General features: G+C 45.1%; 1 protein-coding gene across 1 annotated transcript in view; it reads left to right on the forward strand.

The window, feature by feature from the left end:
- Positions 1-228: 228 nt before the first annotated feature.
- Positions 229-20,858, forward strand: part of rev3l (REV3 like, DNA directed polymerase zeta catalytic subunit) — a 56,170-nt gene continuing 35,540 nt past the window's right edge. Inside the window, exon 1 of the mRNA XM_084030648.1 lies at positions 229-869. Within this exon, the coding sequence (XP_083886774.1) occupies positions 731-869 (139 nt within the window). The 5' untranslated portion in view covers positions 229-730. The remainder of the gene's footprint in view (positions 870-20,858) is intronic.

The following is a 20,858-nucleotide window of genomic DNA, read 5'->3' on the forward strand; positions in this document are numbered from 1 at the left end:
AAACAACATGACTCCAAAAACTAGAAATGCTGGCCACAAACAAATGTGCTAGACGTGAACGAGTCTTCCAAAATAAATCGGCCGTTTCGCCGATGTCGCTTTGTGTAACTGCCCTTCAAGCCTCGCTTTTATTCTGAAAAAACGTAGACGGAAGCAGCAGTGCGGTGCCTTCTAGCTAGCTTAACTCGCGAGGTTAGCTAACGTGTGCTAGCCTGTTATGGCAGAAGAAGGAGCACAACCGAGGGGCTGTCTGATAAAACGGGACTGGCTGGGACTAGTTCCGAGGCGTGATTTGGAAAGATAACGCTACATACCGGAAGCCCCGGGGAACGTCTTCCTGGCTGAAAACAAAAACACCACAGAGGAAGAGAGTGAGAGAGAGAACGCGAGCTGAAATCACGGGGCAGCCACTGTTACTCGTACAACATGGACCTGACAGCTGCGGAGCGTCCGCTGATTGCTCGCAGCCGTCGAGTTTAGCTCTCCCTGGCCGCAGCTGAACGTCAGAAAGGCGGCACCTCGAGCAACGGGGAATCTTTGTTCACGTTTTTACCCCTTCTTCATGGGACACAACCGGGCGTCCCCCGTGCTTTGTCGTCGTGTTACCGCCGTGACAGCATCCCCCTCGGCTGGTGTCTGCTGGCCACAGAGGTGCCCACGTCTCATGGACTCCTAACAGTAGTTTTCTTTCGGGGGGGCTGTGCAGGCGCTCCGTGCCTCTCTGGCGGTCATGTTTGCCGTGCGGATCGTCACCGCAGACTTCTATTTGGCAAGTCCCATTAAAGACCTGGACGTCTGCTATTCTGACTTCAGGCAGAGCGACGTGAAGAAAGTGCCGGTGGTGCGGATATTTGGAGCGACGCCTACAGGTTAGCCAACTCTTACTCTGTGTGTGTGTGTGTGTTGTTTTTCTTTATCGTTAAACCGAATGGTGGCTGTGCTTCTCTCCGGCAGCGCAGCACGCGGCATGTTGACGCGGTTGCTGTGTGGACACACAGGCGCGCGCACACAAACGCGTCCGCACTGTTAGAGGAAATCTAACGGGTAACGGGATTATGCAAAAATGTCAGCGGGAGGATTGTGTAGGATGTTGTCACACATTGTACCTACGCGGTTTGCACCGCTGCCGCTTTTGCATTACGGGCTGCCTGTAGCGGTGGGAGTCCTCCTCTGCTCCCCTCTTCGTCCTCCTCCTCTTCCTCACAGGGCTCTGCTTTGTTTTCTCCCCCTGCTCCACCGTGGCGGCTCCTGGTCTCAGGGCTCGACTCTACCTGCCCACATGTGGCGTTCAGGGACAGCTTACATGCTGGTTCTATTGTGTTTAATGGCAACCTGTGGAACGTGGAGGGGCGAAACGACAACACACCTCCTTTATTTCATGTTTTTTTTTCTCAGGGTAATATACAAGTAACAACAGTGGCAGGACAAAGGAGGCGAAACTTTGTTCACAGTGAAATTGAGTGACTGAAATGGTTTGATGTGTCCACTGGGAGAGGTTCAGGTGCATTTTTGGGTTCTGCAAAAGCAATCTGGGTGTCAATCGTGTGCAGTGTCAAGAGGCAGACAGGGGCAGTCATGACAGTACATTAATGTGCACGATATGGCAATGAAGTAGGAATAAATCTGCATTGTGTGAAAATAAATGTGCAGTGCATTTTGACATCATGGCAGACGATGCAGATCCCCTCCTGGTGTAAAGAAAATACGATCCATATGTGGACTATTTGTGTTTTCTTTGAGATCTGGCACATGCCCTGATCTCTCTAATAAACCCATCACAGCCGAGCACTCTGGGTACTTTAATCCCTGCGGTGCAAAACAATAGAATAATTTCCTGCACAATGGCTCGACATTAAAATCTATCCAAATCCTCCCGCGAATGCTGTGCCCTCTCTTCAACCCCATTTGCCGGGTGAAAACACCACTGCAGTACAGTGACGGTGATTGTGTATATTTTTAGGTGTGTGTGTGTGTGTGTGTGAAAACTTGTCCCCCAGGCTGTGGCGGTCCTCCTCCGCAGGACGACCCGGGGCAGCATCCAACAGGACGTAGCCCAGTGAGGATTAAAGTATTTAGAGCAGAGAAACGAAAGGACTGTGGGTCAGGGGTATAGGGTGTCAGGTCTAATTTGGTTCTGTCAGGAACCTGCACGTTCGCATGCAGCAGAGGCAACCACGGTGTCTTGTCCTCGAATCAATGAAGAGCAATTCATCAACACTGATTCCAGCAAAACGAACACGGCGTTGCATTTTTTTAAGGCTCTAGAGACACTGTTCTGATATGAGATCCATTTCATGATACTGTCATGGATTTAGATCATACTCATATACGTCATATCATTTTCTTTTTCTGGTATGGTCTGCACGGCTGTATTATTGTCGAGTGCCATCATTTCTGAAATGTGAGCATTTGATGTCTTTCTTCATATGACAATGAATCAAATGACCGTTGGACGATGGAAACAATTTGAAAATGAAACCCCCAAGATATGGCATAATAATGATTTTAAAAGGCGATACGTGACTAACATGTTTAATGAATAATAGAAACTACTGGCAGATTAAATATCTGCCCATCAAATAATGCATTAACGTGCAACCAATCACACCAGTCCTCGTCCACATGAAAGGTCTTTACATTAAGATCTTGTGTAATTGTAGTCGGTCATGGTCACTCTGCACTCGGCTGGCTGGTTGCCCTGTAAGTAGATCCCTACGCGGTTAGTAACAGTAGTTAATCCGGGGAGCTCCGTTCTGTGTTTAATGTTGGCTCTGAGAGGAGCAATCCAGCTGTTTGCCCTGATACGCTTTGTTAGGGGCAGTTACGTCTCCCGACGTAAAAGGTAGCATGACTAGCATTAGGAAGCAACAGAGAAATTACCTGAACCATCACATGCCACACAAGCTTTGAGTACTCTGCCGTTTGCCTCGCTATATTTGTGTTTTTTAGGCATAATTTCCACCGTTTTCTTATCTTCCTGCCCAAAAGTTGGTGCCCAGAATCAGGGTCTCTGCAGGTACAGACACCACCACACATTTGAGTGAGATTACTTATGTATGAGTCTTCTTTGTTTTTGTTTTCTTTTCTTTTTTCTTTTCGTAAAATCCTGCAAAGAATACTTTTTTTTTATGATGACTCGGTTCCACTTGTGCTAGCATTGGAAAACGGTTGAACAAGAAGACGACGGAGAACACTGGTGTCCTAACAATTGCTTTCCCTCCATTTTGTGGTAATGTTTGAGTGTGCTGGCAGTTTGAACCCTCTGGTCCTGTGTGATTGGTGGACATTTCTGAGTATGTGGCATTTAAAAAGGATGGCAGTGTCCCGTTGCAGCTTTAACTGCACAGAAATGCTGTAGTGGGTTTTGTTTTTCGCTGTTAGAAACCTGGTTTGAATCAGACTTTGTGTTGTCTCGAGTTGCTGTAATGACAAAGCAGTGTGTACGCCACGGATTCACGCCGTTGACTCTACTCTTGCTCACTTCACGTATAACTTCTGGCGAGCCTGGAGTCCGAGTTAGCTCTGCATTTCCAGAAATAAAATTACATCACCATCTGGAACACATTTAAGCATTTTTCCCTTTCCTCCGGAGCTAAGAAACAGGCCACGCCCCCCAGAAGGAGCTATTTTGCAATATTTCCTATTGGCTTCCGTGGGGATTTCTATTGCCTGGCCCAAAGGGAAAGAATTCATGAGCAGTTTTGCTTAATGTGTGTCAGCTTTTATCTCATCACTGTGTTTACCCTGGTGTAAGCGGTCAGCAGTGCACCATGTGGCTCTGGCTACAACCCCAGGCCCCTTATTCCCTGTCCTTCCCTGACCTAAGCCATGCACGCTCCAACCAATCAGCCCTGTGTAATTCAATGCCTCGCTTCCTGCCTTTTCTTTTCTTTCCCCTCCCCTCTCTTTGTTACCATTCGGTGGCTGGCTTGTCTGTGGTGCACATATACTGTACGTGCACGCATGCTTATTAATAACAGACGTTATTTGCGTTCATGTGGTTGAAAGTCTCCCATGGAGGTTTTAACTGCGAGCCTCTTCCCACACCGCATTTCTGTTGAGGCGGCTTCAACCTTTTGTTGATGTTTGACAGCATTGATCTCCAGCGCCTCGACGCCGCCGAGCTCGGCCCAGGTGCTCTGACAGGAACCCCCGTGACGTTAGGAGTCGCGCTGTTTTGGTTCTGTGTGTGTGTGTGTGGCAGAGAGGGAGGAAGTGTGTGACCAATTGACCTGAATGACGGGGGCCAAGCATGAACCGCAAGGGGGAGTAAAGCTGAGGGCCTCTTCCTCCCCCTCTCCCCCTGCCAAAGGTTTAGTTCTCTCCGGGGGAACCCTTAATGCCATCTGAAGGAATTCCTCCTGGATCCATTAATAGGATAATAGGCGGATTCAAAAGGACTCTGTGGCTCATTAGACAGAAGGTCGTTGTCCCCTTAACTGTTTACTTTCCTCGTTAGTTGCTCAGGTTCTATTTATTATAAATATAATTATTATAATTTATATTATAATCCCCTTTGCTGTTTGCCCCAGTTGTTCCTGATCACTCTTATGATCGAGTGAAATGCCAATTTGTTGATATGCCGCCTCTTTGATTGTATTATTTTAGATTTACTTTCATGAAGTGTTTTGTAAACCCACATGTGCCACATGTCATCTGGACTAAACCAGACGGAAGTAGAGCCGTGTTGGTGATAGAGAAGTGCCACGAAGAGAGACCGGACGCTGCTCCACACTAATCCTCATTAGGGCCCTGCAAATCCGTTTTAATTTTATTTTTTCCCAAATTCCATGTTTTACATTTGAATTTTTGCTAATTTTTTTCACTAAAGTTAGTCAGTGGGATAAAGGCAGGGAGGACAGAGGAGGAGGTGGCTCAGATCCACCAGGAGGTTTTGAACTGGGTACAGGGTCAGAATCCGACCGCACCAGCATTTGTAAGGGCAAATTATTTAGACTGAAATTAATTTAAGGATTTTATCACGAATCGCAAGATACACCCATTCATTAAAAATGATTTTATGATAATCTTAATTTAAGGTTATTTGATTGTTTTATTTGCATTTGGGGGAACAAGGAGCACAGGTTTCAGATCAGTACCCAAAGTATGAAAATCCCAAAATAAAAGCCCAGTGAGTCGACTCCAGTCAGTGCTGGGCAGCAGGTCCTCGCACCTCTCTGGTGACGCTGCCATCTCCATCATGTCTCTGTTACAGGGGCATTCCAACAGCCCGTGTGCTATCTGGTTTCAGAGAGGCTTGTCCAGACACAGACTGAGCAGCCACAGTGAAGACCTTTTAAATAAATAAACAGGCCTCCTGTCCCTTTCACACAGGCCCGTGTGAACAGTTTAAATGTGGGATGTGGTTTTGTCTCTCTGAATACCTTGATACCTCAGGAAATCTGCCATTTCTCCAGTTTATGATGTAAATGTTTTGTCAAAGGAAAACCCTTCATTCAGGCGCTAGGTGAGAGACTCCCTCAAGTCACTGTCACATCGGCAGCTGTGTGATGGGAGCCACTGTAGGTAATTACACTCGACGTCTCACCTCTGCAGTTTGCTTACTTTCTAGCTCAGCTAATCTCAAAATGTGCTTTTTGGTCAGCGAGGCGTTGACCTTTTGTTTGACAGCAGGATCATTTGTGTTTATTCACGTCACTCACGCTAGACGTGCCTGAGAGGGAAGGGCAAGTTTTCATCCATCATGGCTGAAATAACCATTGTTACTGCATTGTAAAAGTCCCAGATTCACCGGGAAACTAAACGCATCCTGTCTGAGTTCGTAACATGATCCAGAGGTGCTCTGAGAATTTTTATTGAGCTGTATTCACAGATAAAAGGATGCTGAAATAACTATAATTATGAATTATGAATGGAGTCTGGATTGATGGGTGCTAAGTTATGCTAACACTGTAGCTGCTCCATCAACACTCCAAATAAGGTCATCTAGACATAAATACAGCAGTGACCTTGTTGTTTGTGTCTCTGTACTAATGTGAGGTTCTATAGAGCTCTGTGAGTCCACAGACCGACACAGACTACAATATGTTTGGTCTCCATTTTTGATTCAGTGAAGAGAGGAGGAGAATCTCAATGCTGATTGGCTTTCACGTCACAGTGTCAGATGAATTTCTCGCTAAAGTTATTCACGTCATTGGATTGACTATGTATGCGATGGTGCCACGTGAGAAATTCGCTCTGTGTTTGGTGTGAACACACCTTAATGCATCCTCATCCCCCAATGCATTTCCTGTCACCATCATTCACTCCGATTCCGGTTTGGAGGGCGACTGGACGTTGACGTCTGTAGCTCGTCTTTTTCAACTTTTTATTGGAAGCCTGTTTATTACTGTGCAGGCTTGACCCAAAGGAGAGTTTCTCCTCACCTCCACGAGGAGTGGGAGTTCAAAGCATGACCGCTGCTGTCCTCTGAACCAGCCATCCTGTCAGCAGCCCCGGCTCCTGAGGCGACTGCATCCACCACTTAAATTACAAATAGCACCGGACAGTCGGGGCGTGCAACATTCATGGTTCAGTGTGTTTGTGGTACAACAGGGAAAACAAAGAAAATATAAGTATAACCTTTTTTTCTTAATTTGTTTTGAAAATTCATAACTTTTAACGGTGCTCATTGGCCATAATTCTTACTTGAATAGTTAAGGCACTCAAACACTGACACATTGCCAGTCTTACCGCGATTAATCAAATCAGACAACCTCATTCACTTTGAACCCAGGAACATCTTAAGCTTTCAGCTTTCAGGCCCTCGTGCCAAATACTCATGCACCACCCTGCCCGCTGTTGTTTAAGAAACGTAACCTACTTGGCTCTGCAAAAAGAGAGCCTTTATGTGGGAAATGTCTATTGGATGTCAGATTCATCACCCTCACCGGACTGTGGCATTGTTACCAGAGTTTAAGTAGAACTGTAGATCTGTCTTCCAGCTGACATATTTTTCAGCCCAGACTGAGCCCTCCTCTGATTACATCAGTTTGATGGGAGTAAGGGGAGTCGGGCCCTCTCATTCTCTCAATTAACCGGAATCCCCGCCAACAAACAATCGCAGAGTATCAAGCACAACAACCCTGTCAAACACATTCTTTGAGGTTTTGTTTTGTGAAGCACAAATACTATCGGTGATATCAGAACGGCAGTGCCTGTCTGTGCTTTGTGTTTCCTGACGGTACAGGTGAGCCACGGGACATGCAAAGTCTGCGGATTGACTTCTGCATGTAGTAACAGGCTTGTCTTTAAATCTCATCTAAAATGCAGTGCCTGCCCTGTGCGTATTATTATAATCCACAAGGGCGTTTAGGTCGCAACAGAGCAAGGCCCTCAAGGACCTGGAGACTTGGAGTTGCTGTTTCTCTCTTGCCAAGTCATTGAATTAGTTAATCTCCATGGTCAAGTGCGGGTGGGGTGGGGATTGGGAAGTATTTTGTTGTTTAGATGTAGCTGTATGACAAAGTCACGTGAAGTGCCTGCTAATGCCTGCAGATTTGTGAGGCCTCTGTTCTTTTCCTGTAATGTGGTTTTGTGTGGTCTGGAGAGAGAGAGGGGGAGAGAGGGGGAGAGAGGCCCATGTTGGCATGTGGTGTTGGGTCATTTCAGGTCCTCCACTCAGTGTCGGGCTCTTCCTCTCTCCTCCTGCACCATTGTCTCCACAGAGAGAGAGAGGAGGGGCCCCACTTTGTCCACCGAGCTGGTGAGGTACCCCCCCCCCCCCCCAGGGCCACTGGCAGTGCTGCAGGAGAACTCTGCAGTGTTTCACAGCAGATTAAGACCTTGTTTAGAAGAGAATGAAAGGATTTGGCAGGCAGAGGAAAGCTTGAATCGCTGTTGGAGGGGGCAGAGCGCTTTGAACCTGCCATGCTGTGCCATTCAGCATGGATGTTAATGAGGCCTGAGTGTGTGATGGGTGTACACGCGTGCTTGCATGCACACAAAGACAAACAATGCGATTAAGTTTTCATCTGTGGCCTTGGATATATCTGCAAATTAGTGAAGTAGCACTGCCGTCTGTTATTATGTAGGAATGCACCAATGCTTCAGCACGCAAGCTTTCTGTTTAATGTATTGTTGTGGAGGATTCAAAGTATTTTTGCCTAAAGTGACTAAAGTCTTGCTATTTGGCTTTTGACATGAAAGCAAACTTCTTAGTCTTTGCTTGATCATTTTAAAGCCTGAGATCAGACCTGATCAAATGTTATGGAGGACTTTAAACCACAGACACTTGGCTGTAAAGTTAAGCTATTGTAAATTATAGAAGCTAACTTTGTTAGCAGCTTCACACCAGAATCCAGATGAATACAGATCCAGTAAGTTTGCTGCTCTGGGTGCCGCTCTGCTGCTTGTGTTCATCAGATCCACCCGTCGCTCCTCCTCAGACCAAATATGGTCACTTCCTTCCACAGGCTGCACGAACTCCAAGATGGCGAGAGGCTTCAAAACCGTAGTCGACAAACCAATGGGTGACGTCACAACGACCACGTCTATTTCTGATATACATTCTTTTACTTGGACGTAATTGTGGTATTTGTGTCACTATTGTTGCATTAAGTGACTCTATTGAAGACTATTTTAAGTGTCTGTGACTCCTCATTTTAGCCCGTTAGTTGTTTGGTTTTTGTTCTGTGATTAGTGTTTTGGTCCAGGACCTAGTTATCGGTTGTTCTGGGGATGTAAATCACATCTCAATCGCAATGCAATGCAATGCAATACAACAAACATGCTTTGTTCTCTTATAATCTGTAGATTATACTCAATCTTTCTGCATGCTTTTTATCCCCAGAGAGGGTGTTTGCTTAAAGCCAGTACATTCCTTTACCTGTGCAAAGTCCTTTTTAAAAGCTGCAGACCAACACCCTTCAGCCTTTCTGACGCTGCTCTTTTTAATCTGAGACTGCAGTGGGAACCAAAGGGTCTTTCTGTTTTTTATTATTTATAAATGTTTAATTCCGTAACAGCATACAGTCGGTTTGAGGGCAGGCTTATTAAAAAAGGGGAGGAGGGGAGGGATATTCTGGAAGCCCAGCTCTAAAAATAGCTGTGTGTGTTTCTGGTTATAGCTGGCACGTTGTTGCTGCTGCTACTTAACAGACTGCCGACTCTTTAAAATTGTCTGTGCGTCTCCAGTCGTCTTCTGTGAAAAAGCATTTACCTCCTCTGACGTCAGAAGCAAAACCCTTTTGTATTCCGTGTAGATCTGCTCTAGTCACAGCAACATCTCCACTGCATCTACTGTGTGTTTCTTTGTGTGTTTATGGCTGTCCATGTGTTGGATTGAGAGGGTGGGGAAAAGGGGAGGGGGGGTGGGAGAAAGAAGAGCGAGCGTGTGCGTGAGCCTCGCTCGCCCTAATGCGCCAGCCGAACCGCCGTCCCTACGTCTTGTGATGTGTGGCGGGGAGAGAGAGACGCGCCGTGAATATCAAATTCAGTGCGAGTTGAAAGACGGAGAGCAGGCAGAGCGCTGAAATCTCTCCCCGATGTCTGTCGAGACATCCACACACCTGATTGGTGCGCCTCACACTTATGAAATCTGTCATGGCATCAGATTTCCTTTTACGCTCCATTCGTTTCCATTTCTCTTAAATGAACATCTGTCGTTGTGCCATTATCTTCTGAGATTCCTCGTTTCTTATTGACTCCTTTTTCCCAACATCCATGCTTCTTCTTTCTCCTCCTCCTCCTCCCCCTCCTCCCAGTCCCACTGATATGAATCTACAACAACTGAAGATCTGCATTCATAGAGGCTGCTTAAAATGAGGGCTCACATATTACACTAATTTCTCCCTTAATGAGAGGAGAGGAGATTTACATAATGCGTTACATAAGGGAGCGCAGCATCTTCAGCACTGTGATGAAACCTTCTGCTTTCACAATGTATTTATTTAGACTCTGGCTAGACTAGGTATGGGATGATTTGAAAATGTCCTGTCACGATTATCCGGGCCACAAGACACACAGTATCAATCCGCTAATTGCCAAAATGTGCTTAAAACTCTCAAAATTGTATTTAATTATACTGGTATCATTTTACATTTAGCTGGGAAACTAAACTGCTTTTATTGTGTCAATGGCAAGATGCACATCTTCTTTTAAAGTAAAAATCAACCAAATAACCTTAAATAAGATGATCATAAATCAGAAAGCCTCTGTGCATAAATAAAAGATAAAATAGATAAAAATGTACTCTTGTATCCTGTATTTGTTAGCCTGTTTGTTGTTTGGTTACCATGACAGCAGGCTAGACAGCTTTTTTATTACAGCTTTAGCAGGTTTATTATGTTCGTTATCTCTAAAATCCTATATCTATCCTATGTCGACGTCATTGAACCTCTTTTAGGAAAAATGTACTCCTGGTTTCAAAAAATCAGATTGCATGGAAGTCTGAGAAAATTACCCTACTTATCACTTGATTAATACCTCAGTAAACATGAGTTTATGGTCTCATCTCTATTTCCAAGTCTTCTTCAATCAATATTCAAATTATGGTCCATTTAGAGTCAAACAGACCATAAAGCAGGAGATGCTTTAGGGCGGGACGACATTGTGATTGATAAGTCGCGACTAGGGCGTGGATACCGCTGCGTCACTACCACGATACCAGTGCTGCTCCGGGTGCCGCTCTGCTGCTTGTGCTCGTTGAATCCACTTGTAGCACCTCTGCAGTCCAAATATGATAACTTCCGTTCACTGGTTTAAAAAAAACAAAAAAACAGCCGGCTTCCAAACAGGAATCTACAAACCAATGGGTCACATCATGATGCCTACGTCCACTTCTTGTGTACAGACTATGATCAAACTGGCTGGTGAACATGCACACCTCTACTACCATCCAGGCCGTACCAAAACCAAAGACCAATACTCTTACTCAATGACCATAACTGACACAACTTGGTCTGTAGTTGGAGACATTGCAAAGACGTGGATGAACTGTTATTTGTCAAGAAATGGCTCCAAAGTAAAGGAAGGCATATTTGAACATTTTTGCTGAAGGTTGTATTGGATAGCAACAGACACTCGCTGCCTGTCTTCATGATCAGCATCACGACAGAAAATGTTGTGGTGGATATTTTGTTTTGAGCGTACCGCTCTGTGTGAGAGTGAATATCTCTGCATATGTGCGAGGTGCTGCAGGCACTCTGAGGTTTTCCCCTCTGCTGGTCACAGTCTACGCCTCCTCGAGGCCTCTTTCTCCCTCCTCCCCTCTCCTCCTCCCCTCCACATTCCTTTGTTTTCCTCGACATGCCGTTCCAGTTTCGAGGGTTTTCACTTTCTCTCTACTCAATCACATCAGCATTTTCTTTCATCTTTCTCCGCCATCCGTCCTCCTCCTCCTCCTCCTCCTCCTGGACTGCCTCCATGGAGAGCTGCCGCATAGCGCACACAGAGGGAGTGTTTACAACTAGAGCTAGTTTGCTCTTTGCCCTCACCCTGTCATCCCCCCCCTTCACCTCCTCGCTGTCCCCACTTCACTAAGCCTCAGACGCCCTTTAAATCCCTCTCTGTCCTCCACGCCCACCTCTTCTCCTCATGTTGTAGACCCACACTAAACATTAACACTGTGGCGGTCATTAGTGAGGGCATGCAAGTAAAATGTACAGGTCCTTTTTGTTGGGCTTGTGCAGTCCAGGGTTTGTCTTTTGTCAGCCTTCCTGCCGAGTGCTGTGATAACAAACCCCCTTTTTATACAGAATCGTATGTGTGGGCTGTTTGAACTCCACTTGCACCTTTTTCCTGCATGTATTTCTTTGTTGTGTGCTTTTTAATTAGATCCTCCAATGGAGATCGATACAAGAAACGAGGGGAAAGGCGAGAGGGTTCATTTCAAAGAGTTGTGACATGCAACAATGGTCAAAGTTGCAATTTGATAATATATTATGCGCCTAAACTAGGTTTGGGTGGTTACTGTTGTTTTCATAATGTACCTTCCTGACATTTCACTAGGGTACATGGCGGTATATAGGTCTCGCACACAGCTGAACGGAGCAGATGGTGACTGGCAGTTGAATAAGTCATGTGACTACCAACAGTCTATAGGTTATTTTATGTCTGTATATTAACCAATGTGTCTGTATACTGTGCTGTTCGGACAGGACACACAGAATTGGTGTCTGTGGCGCCGGGCCGGACGGCTCCCTGCTACAACAGCTGGACTCGCATACACAAATGCTCCGCAGCGTCGCTCTCACAGCGAATTAAAGAGCAGGCTTGAACGTTGCAATGTGCTTCAGTAACGATGAGTCATCTGTTCGGCTCTTCTGATCAGACTTCAGAGAGACCACCGATCAAAATATTTAGAACTAACATCAGCTGATTGGGAATGATTAGCAGCTGATTGGTGGCTGCACCTGCAACTCGATCAAAATGCGGCAATAAACAATAAAGCCAGCAGAAAATAAAAGTGACGCAGTGGTAGCGACCTGTCAATTGCAAGGTAGTAACGCCCTAAAGCGTACCCTGCTTTATGTTGGCTTGTGTTGGCTTCACTTTTCAGAACCGCTTGAGTATACTGGTACCTTACGCCAAGACCATAATGCACTTCTTTGTGAACAAACAACAAATCACATGTATTTTGTTTTGTGATTCTCATCAGTGAAGAAAGCATTCCAGTGTTTCCCGCAGGATTTCTTTCAGCAGCGGTGGTCCCCGAACCCTCTAGGGGGGTCCGGGGGCATGCCCCCCCGTCCGAAATTTTTTTGTACCCTTTACATTGGAATGCATGAATCTGGTGCACTTTGAGAGGAGAATATGCACTTAAATCCTATTCAAACAGTCCTGTGTATTACTGTAGATGGGATTATTGGTGTTGTAACTTTGCCTTTTGTGTCTTCATTTACAGATTTTTATATTTTTGTATAGTAATATTTAACAAAAAATGCCACAACGCAAATATAATTTGCACAATTTATTTACAGATTTTTGCCTAATGCTTAAACACTAAACATGGTTGCTATGCCCAAAGCATAACTGTTTTTTACATAAGACACTTTGTTCAAAAATGAAATCTCCTGCAACAATGGGCAAAACACATCTTTTTAAATTATAAACCTAACTAAAATTTGAAAAGAACACAGACTCACACATATGAAAAATAAAAAATAAAGCTAATTGAATACCAATCAGTGTGAGCCTTAGCACTACAAATAGACCTCAGGTGAGCTCAGCTCCTTTGTGAGACAGTGAGAGTCAGGGGAAGAGGACAAGAGAGCGACACTGGTGGTCATGTAGCGACACATTTTAGCAACTTACTTTATCTCTCTCTCTCTCTGTCTGTCTCTCTCTCTCTCTGTCTGTCTCACTCTTTCCTTCTTTCTTCGATCTTCCGCTTCACTCGCTACTGCTAGAATCAATGTAACTTTGCAACCGTGTAGGGTAGCCTACTGCCAACAACTGCCACACTCGCTGTGTATTTTTCTTCTTTGATGTTGGTTACGTGACGATGTGCCGCGTGCTGCGCAATTGACGTTACGCGCTGTACATTTTCTAAAAGGAGCTACGTAAAAAATCCTTTAAAAAAAATCCTTAAAAAAAAAAAAAAAAAAAATTTTTTTTTTTTTTAAAGGATTTTTTTTGCAGCGGCGGAGAAAATTCAGCGGCGGCGGCGCGCCGCTGCTGTGTGAACGTGAGGGAAACACTGCATTCTGAGGGGTCAATGAACACAAGTGCTCTGGGAACAAGGATCATCTCTCTTTTGTCACCTGATATTGATCCTGATTATCTCATCCTGTTGGACATGGTATTTTCATTGGCTGGTGTGACTGGCAGTGTGTTGTATTGAATAGAGGGAACGGGCTCGTTTGTTGGTTTTTATGTGTGCGGCTGCAGCAAACCTACCATCTTTATGTCCTTTTTTGTGTGTCGGAGCTTAATTTAACTCCTAATACCTCACTGCATCTGCATGACTCTCTTCTCCTCACCCTTGGTGCCATCGTTCCTCCACCTCCTCGTCCTCCACCTCATGCCATCGTTCCTCCACCTCCTCGTCCTCCACCTCATGCCATTGTTCCTCCTCGTCCTCCACCTCATGCCATCTTTCCTCCACCTCCTCGTCCTCCACCTCCTGCCATCTTTCCTCCACCTCCTCGTCCTCCACCTCCTGCCATCGTTCCTCCACCTCCTCGTCCTCCACCTCATGCCATCGTTCCTCCACCTCCTCGTCCTCCACCTCCTGCCATCGTTCCTCCACCTCCTCGTCCTCCACCTCGTGCCTTGCTGCAGGACCAATGTGTGTTCTTCCTCTCCTCCTGTCTCCCTGTCGGGCCTGTTCCTGACCTACATGGCCTACGCATGCTACGATGCTCCGGTCCACAGTGCTGCTTCTTTCCTTCCCTCTGTCTGCTCTGAGGAGAAGTTCAGCTGAGGTTATGTGGGAATACAGTGTCCTAGTTCACAGGGTTTTTCCTCTAAACTCTCAGCCTGCTAATTACACTCTAACTGGATGCGCTGATCATTTCAGCATCTCTCTCTCCCTCTCTGTCTCTCAGTCTCTCTCTCCCTCTCTCTCTGTCTCTCTCTCTGTCTCCCTCTCTGTCTCTCAGTCTCTCTCTCTCTCCCTCTCTCTCTGTCTCTCCCCCCTATTTTCAGTTGTACTCTCTCCATCTCACTCCCCCCCTCTTTCTCTCCTTCTCTCCATCTTTCTGTTTCTAATCGTTCTAGTCGTTCTCTCTCACTCCAGTTATTTTCTCTCTCTCTCTCTCTCTCTCTCTCTCTCTCTCTCTCTCTCTCTCTCTCTCTCTCTCTCTCTCTCTCTCTGTCTCTCTGCCCTCTCTCTGTTTTTTCCTCTTTTTCTCTCCCTCGCATGTCTGTTTCTCTTTGTCTGTTTCTGTACACATTCTGGTAAAAGCCAATTATCTTTCTCTCCAGACCTTTTGCTTCCTCTCTCTTTGCTCTCCAGCTGTTTCCATCCAAATGTTGCTCAAGATTTAAATGCATCTCACTAATATCTGGCATGATAAAATGCAGGACAAGCAAGATTATAGTTCCCAGTAACCTACGGCTGCTTCCCACCTTTTTGTTTTGAATGAATTACCTTTTTTGTGTGTGAACTGATGGGGTTCAGCTGATTCTGTCTATGCTTTCTTTCACTGGTCACATGTTCTTCACAGTAGAGTGAAGTGAAGTTAGTGTGAAGGCAGAGGTGGGCCTTCAGTGTGAAACTGTAAGTGCAGATTAAAGACGATGTAGGATGATAAAACACACTCGCGATAAGATGATAGTGGTGAAGCTCCATTATCATGACAATCGTAGATATCGTCTCTTTAGTTTGCCAAACCCCTGAGAGCCGTCGAAATGCTCCAAATCTTGTATTGTGCATCTTTTTATGTACGTGAAACAGTTGATGGATTTTTTTCTCTCTCGCCAAGGTCTCTCTGTGCAAACTTCTAGTAATGGAGTCTGGTTTCACTCCAGCAGAGATCGGCGGCTTCTCCCTTCATCCTTTTCCAGAAGTCTGAGAACCAATAGATGCTCGAGCCGCAGAGGAGTTGTTTGTTAAAACACATGGGATCCTCAAGACAAGAAATCCCTGAGTCACCAAGAAACTGTTTGTATTTTCTCTCCTCCCCCGTGCTCACCCCTCTCCCACCTTCCCTGCATTGACTGAGTGATTCGTATCTCGTCTGCCCTTCCTCTGACTCCCGTCAGGTGACTGGAGGCTTTCATCTCTTTGACGTGATCTGACTTTTCCACTCTCCCTTTCTTTTATCCCAGGAAAGTTGACCGAGCATGTGTGACCTGCTCTGCTCATTTCTTTTTCATTTTTTTTGCTCTCGAGCCTGAGAGTTGTAGCCACAAGCTGTTGGCTGCTGGCCAGCTCCAGTTTATTACGAAACTTTTTTTTTTGGGCTTTATTGGAGGGATGAAGAGTGGAGAGGAGGGAGGGAGAGAGCGTTATGATTTGCAACAAAGGTCCCACGGCTGGAATTAGGGATGCACCGATACCATTCACCTTTTTCAGACCAAATACAAGTCAATACCGAACACTAATAGAAGTACTGAATAATACCATTACAGTTCTATCACTTTGATTACTTTATTTTCATAGGGTAATCCTCACTTCATGACTGTTAATAAAAATACAGGAGATGTGCTTAAAACTCTTGAAACTGGCACTAAAACACCAGAATCACTTGTTTAGACTATTTTGTGAAAAATGATCAAATACAAAATTATAAGATCTCCCTGTAAATGAAAAAAAAATTGTATTCATACACTGTATTTTTTTAAGTCATCTGTTTGAAAATTCACCACCATCGACTTATTGTGAGTGTTTTTAATCGTGATCTGCAAAATCCTATATCATCCCATCCCTAGTAACTGTGGGGCTGACCCCCTTCGCTTTAATTATCAGCTGGCTGACAACAAGACACGGGAACTAAGCTTGCGTCTTCTCATGGGTCTTGAGAAGCTGACAACTTCCCATTTCAATGAACTGATGTGGTGGAGACTCACTAGGCTGCCTGTTTAGCTTCAAACTGCAGCTGCTGATAAATGATGGATTTAACATGTTTGTGCATCAGGGTATTATTGCAGCTTTTTAGGCTCAATGAGACGTTAACGTTACGTTGCCTTATTGTATTGGTTGTATCGACACTGGCATCGGTATTGGTCAATCCCGAGTTGGAATCGAAACAGGGATGTTTCGGCTTCGGGTCTTATGGAGATGGAGGACACTGGGTTTTTACTCTGTGGGAGATAGTTGACAGCCCCTCAGACTTACATTTGTCTGTCATCCTGAGCCTCCCTCTAGGGTGCATTGATATTTGATCTGACCTCGCTGAGCTTGAGAACATTGGACTTGAAGAGGATGGATGGTATCCCTGGTAACCGTGGATCTGAGATGGACCAGCTCAGCTTGGGCGATGTCGATGCCTCACATCTCTCTGCAGACTCAAACAGGTTACTTGTCTGGAATCGCACATGATTTAGTGAAAAACAAAAATATGTGTGTCCTGTCTGTGAGGCCATAAAAAATATTAGTTTCTTGACAATATGTAAGGTAAAGTGAGTCATTTTAAGAGTTTTGAGCATGCTTTCTTGATTATTGGGGTAAATAAAAATTATTTTGCCGGGATGCAAGTCACAGATTATATCAACATACATTACATTTACATTACAAGCATCTCTTTGATTCATTGTCGGTAGAGATGTCCTCGTTTTCTCACATTTTTCTGCTAAAGTGTTCATCTTGATTTTGGTTCATCCCTGACCCAGTCCAGGCCCGTCTGAGTCTGCTACCTCCATGTGAGCTCCGTTCTCACCAGCTGGGCGGTCGTACAGGGTTCTTTACACGCAGGAACGACAGGGAAGACGGGCATGGCATTGTGCTGGCTAACATCACACCACGGCCAACCTCGATCTCGCCGTTCGCATTTGTGAAGATTGATGTATTGTCACTTTGTCTGCTTGCTCTGTCTGGCATGAAGCACCTTCCATCTGGTCATCCTCATCCTGTCTGCTCAGATGACTGGCTCTGTGGGGTCTGTCTCCTCAGACGGGCAGACGTCGGGGATTAGCTGGCATCGAGTTGCCTCCGTGCCCGTCCTCCAGGCTCAGCTTGAGCGACGGAGGCGTGCTGGCTACAAAGTGGTCATTATGGAAGAATGGGGAGCTGATTCTGTTCACGGTCCTGAAACTGGGGCAGGGGGACAATGGATTGGTCGCCAGTCACCTGCTTGCTGGCATTCTGTTACCCACAGGTGAGCGAGTTTAGATGATACTGGTGGAAATGATGCACTTCACCACTTGGTTCTTGCATTGCTGATTTGACTAAGGCTGGTTGAGCACACGCAGGTCAGACCAAAGTGATGCATTTGTTAAGGATTGGGCCAGAAGTGGGCTAGATCACCACTGGTGAGCAGAATTGCCTTGTTGAACAAATGGTCACAAAATACATTATTGCACTGCCTCAAAAGTTCACCTGGCTGAGCAGGTTTTATACACCCAGTGAAACAGAAGTAAGCACGTCTTTAGCTTCTGTGCTGCTGTAAACATAGACTATATAAGAAGTGGAAGTAGTCATGGTGACTTCACCCTTTGGTTTATAGGCTACGGTTTTGAAGCTTCGAGTGCAGCATTTTGGCCGTCATCATCTTGGAAGTTTTGCAACCAAGTTGAACTGTGGAGGAGCAACTGGTGGCTCTGATGACAAGTTAGCTTCATAATTCAAGGTCGCCAAGGTCGAAGTGTTAAACTGATCTTAGTAGCTAACTGCATTGTTAATCACAAGGTATCCTCGCCCTAAAGTAAACCCTGCTTAATTATTATCAACATAATATCAGCTGTTTTCATCAACCATTTAAAACTGTTTTACATTTGGTTTAAAACTACTCAAACATTTTTCATCGTTGTTGACATATTTAGTGAGAGATATATAAACAAGGTCGCAGGGACACTTTAAAACTGGGAAATGTATTTTGTCAAAGCAGGAGCAAAGTAGGAAGTCATCCAGCTTGTTTAGGAATAACCAAGCTGGGTCGTCGTGTCTCCTCAGCACTTGGCTTGTTGCTCAGGCAACCAGCCAGGACAGGCTTGGCTGTGTGGCAGGGGCGCGAGCCCACCTATTAGTCCAGTGAACAAAGCCCAGACACAGTCAGACGGAGACTCACTTTCAGGCTTGGACATCAGCATGAATTTTGGTGGAGTTTTCTGTCTTTTTTCTTCTTCTTTTTTTGAGAAAGGCTTTGTGTGTGTTTGTGAGAAAATTGTCCTTTCATCCATGCTGGACTGAAATGAGGTGCACGTCATGTTTGAGTTCATGTTTTATTTCAATTGTCAGTGGTCAGTAGTGTTTGTTGATGCCAAGTGTACAGTAAGTAGGATTCATGAAATTGTTTGCTTTGCCTCATCGATTGACCAATTGAAACGGGGTAATTGTTGGGGATGCTTCCCCAAATATTGCACCTGGCATGCCGTATTGAGGAGCAGTCATATGGTTCGCCCACGCTGCACCAAACTTTCTTTTAGGAACATCTATTCAGCTCAATGTGGCTGCTTCGTCGTTTAACTCGCCCCCCTTTGAAATATGTACAGCATCCTATTGTCAACTTCACAAAATCATGTTATGATTGGAAGCTCCAGAAGGGACTAACCTAACAAACTAAATTGACCTTGAGGTGGTGGTTTTTTGTTGACCGCTATCTCCATGGTTTTATAAATCATCTATTTATTAATTTACATTGAGTTAGGGCACAGCACCATTGCTATCATTGGTGGCCAATTTAGTTAGGTTGGTTAAAACTCCCTCTAAGTTACTTATAGTAATATATAGTTAAAAGTACTAATGCAACAACTTAATATGTATTGTATGATCTGTATTAGACAATATGGGCCATTGGCGATCAGCAATTAGCTATTGGCGGCAACATTTTTATTGGATTTACGATACGAGTTGAGTTAGGTGACATTTCAGTTCTCCGGCCGTCGCCAGACTCCGACAGCCAGACTCCCTCACAAAGACGGGAGCTCACAATGCAGGCCTGTGTGATTAGTTTATAAAGTAGGGAGCATAAAGTCGTCCTCGGCTCTCATTCATACGCTGACTGCTCATCTCTATACTCCATCCTCTCTCTCCTCGCCAGCAGTTGATTTAAAGAGGAGTGAATCCATTAGAAAGGGTGTGATTTAGAGGCCTGTCACCCTCCTCTGTTCACTCCTCGTCCTTATTAAAATCATTCGTTTCTCCCCCTCAGACACACGGGCACTGAAACTCATTGGATGGATGTCTACATGTCTGACTTCTAACTATTCACACTGTTCCTCAGCGAATTCACGTAGAAGCTTCATCTACGAAGCATCTCGTAATAGAAGCAGTACACTGCTAGTATTTACTGGTAGGGCTGGGTTTGAACTTCATCGATTCATAAAGTGCTTTTTATTACACAACATTTCCTGTATCATCAGTGTTAGTCTTGTGACAGTGAGATCTGACCACGTGAGAGACGGTGAACAAAACATGCCAGTAGCTGCTCCTCTGAAAGCAGCGTCCGGGCCGAAGGCAGGATTTAAAACGAATGACGAAAGAGGAGAGCTGGAGAAAAACCCGGAATCAGAAATCAGCAAAGACGTCCGAGCAGTGAAACGGTCAATTTACCGTCAAATTCTCCAGAAAATAACCGAGGCTGTAGCGAAGTTCATATGAAGGATATACCGTTCAGCGATGTGACTTGTTAATTTACTGCAACCACGCTACGTGTTAGCTAGTTGCTAACGTATGACTGAAGTGGCGGTCCCTAAACATGTATGACTGGGTGAAACATGCCGTTGCAGAGAGAATGGCCTTAACTTGCAATTTCCAGAGCAACAGATTGGGAGATGACTGTCACCTCTCATCATGTGACCTGCTTCATAGAGGATTTGGTGACTAACCGTCACATTTTGTTGGGTCCTATCACTGCTGAAAGGTTGAATTATCATCTACTGTACTGTCGAGCTGATCTGTTGACTTCTCTATTGTGTCAGTCAGGTTAAATCAACATTAATGTAACTCCTTGAATGTTTTTAATAATGCACCAGGTTAGACAGTTCCATATTTGTACAATTTGCAGCATCAGTTCTGTTAAATTCTCATTTATTACCAAGCAGCGTTGGAAAACAGAAATATCTCAAGATGAATCAACGTTGCATTGATGCTTGAAATAGGTAGCAAGCAATACACAGCACTATTCACTGGAGTCCATTTGGAATGACCCGACATCACGGAGGGACAGAAACACACACACACGGCCAGCAATTAACTCGGTAGACCAGCGGCGGCAAAGCTGAAGGACGGTGCCAGCGTTGCTACCCTGGCAGAGGAGCTGTTGATTGGCCGCTCACCTCATGCACATCAGTTATTTCCATGTGGAACTGTATTT

This window comes from Eutrigla gurnardus, assembly GCF_963514095.1.
Source record: "Eutrigla gurnardus genome assembly, chromosome: 16".
Lineage (NCBI taxonomy): Eukaryota > Metazoa > Chordata > Actinopteri > Perciformes > Triglidae > Eutrigla > Eutrigla gurnardus.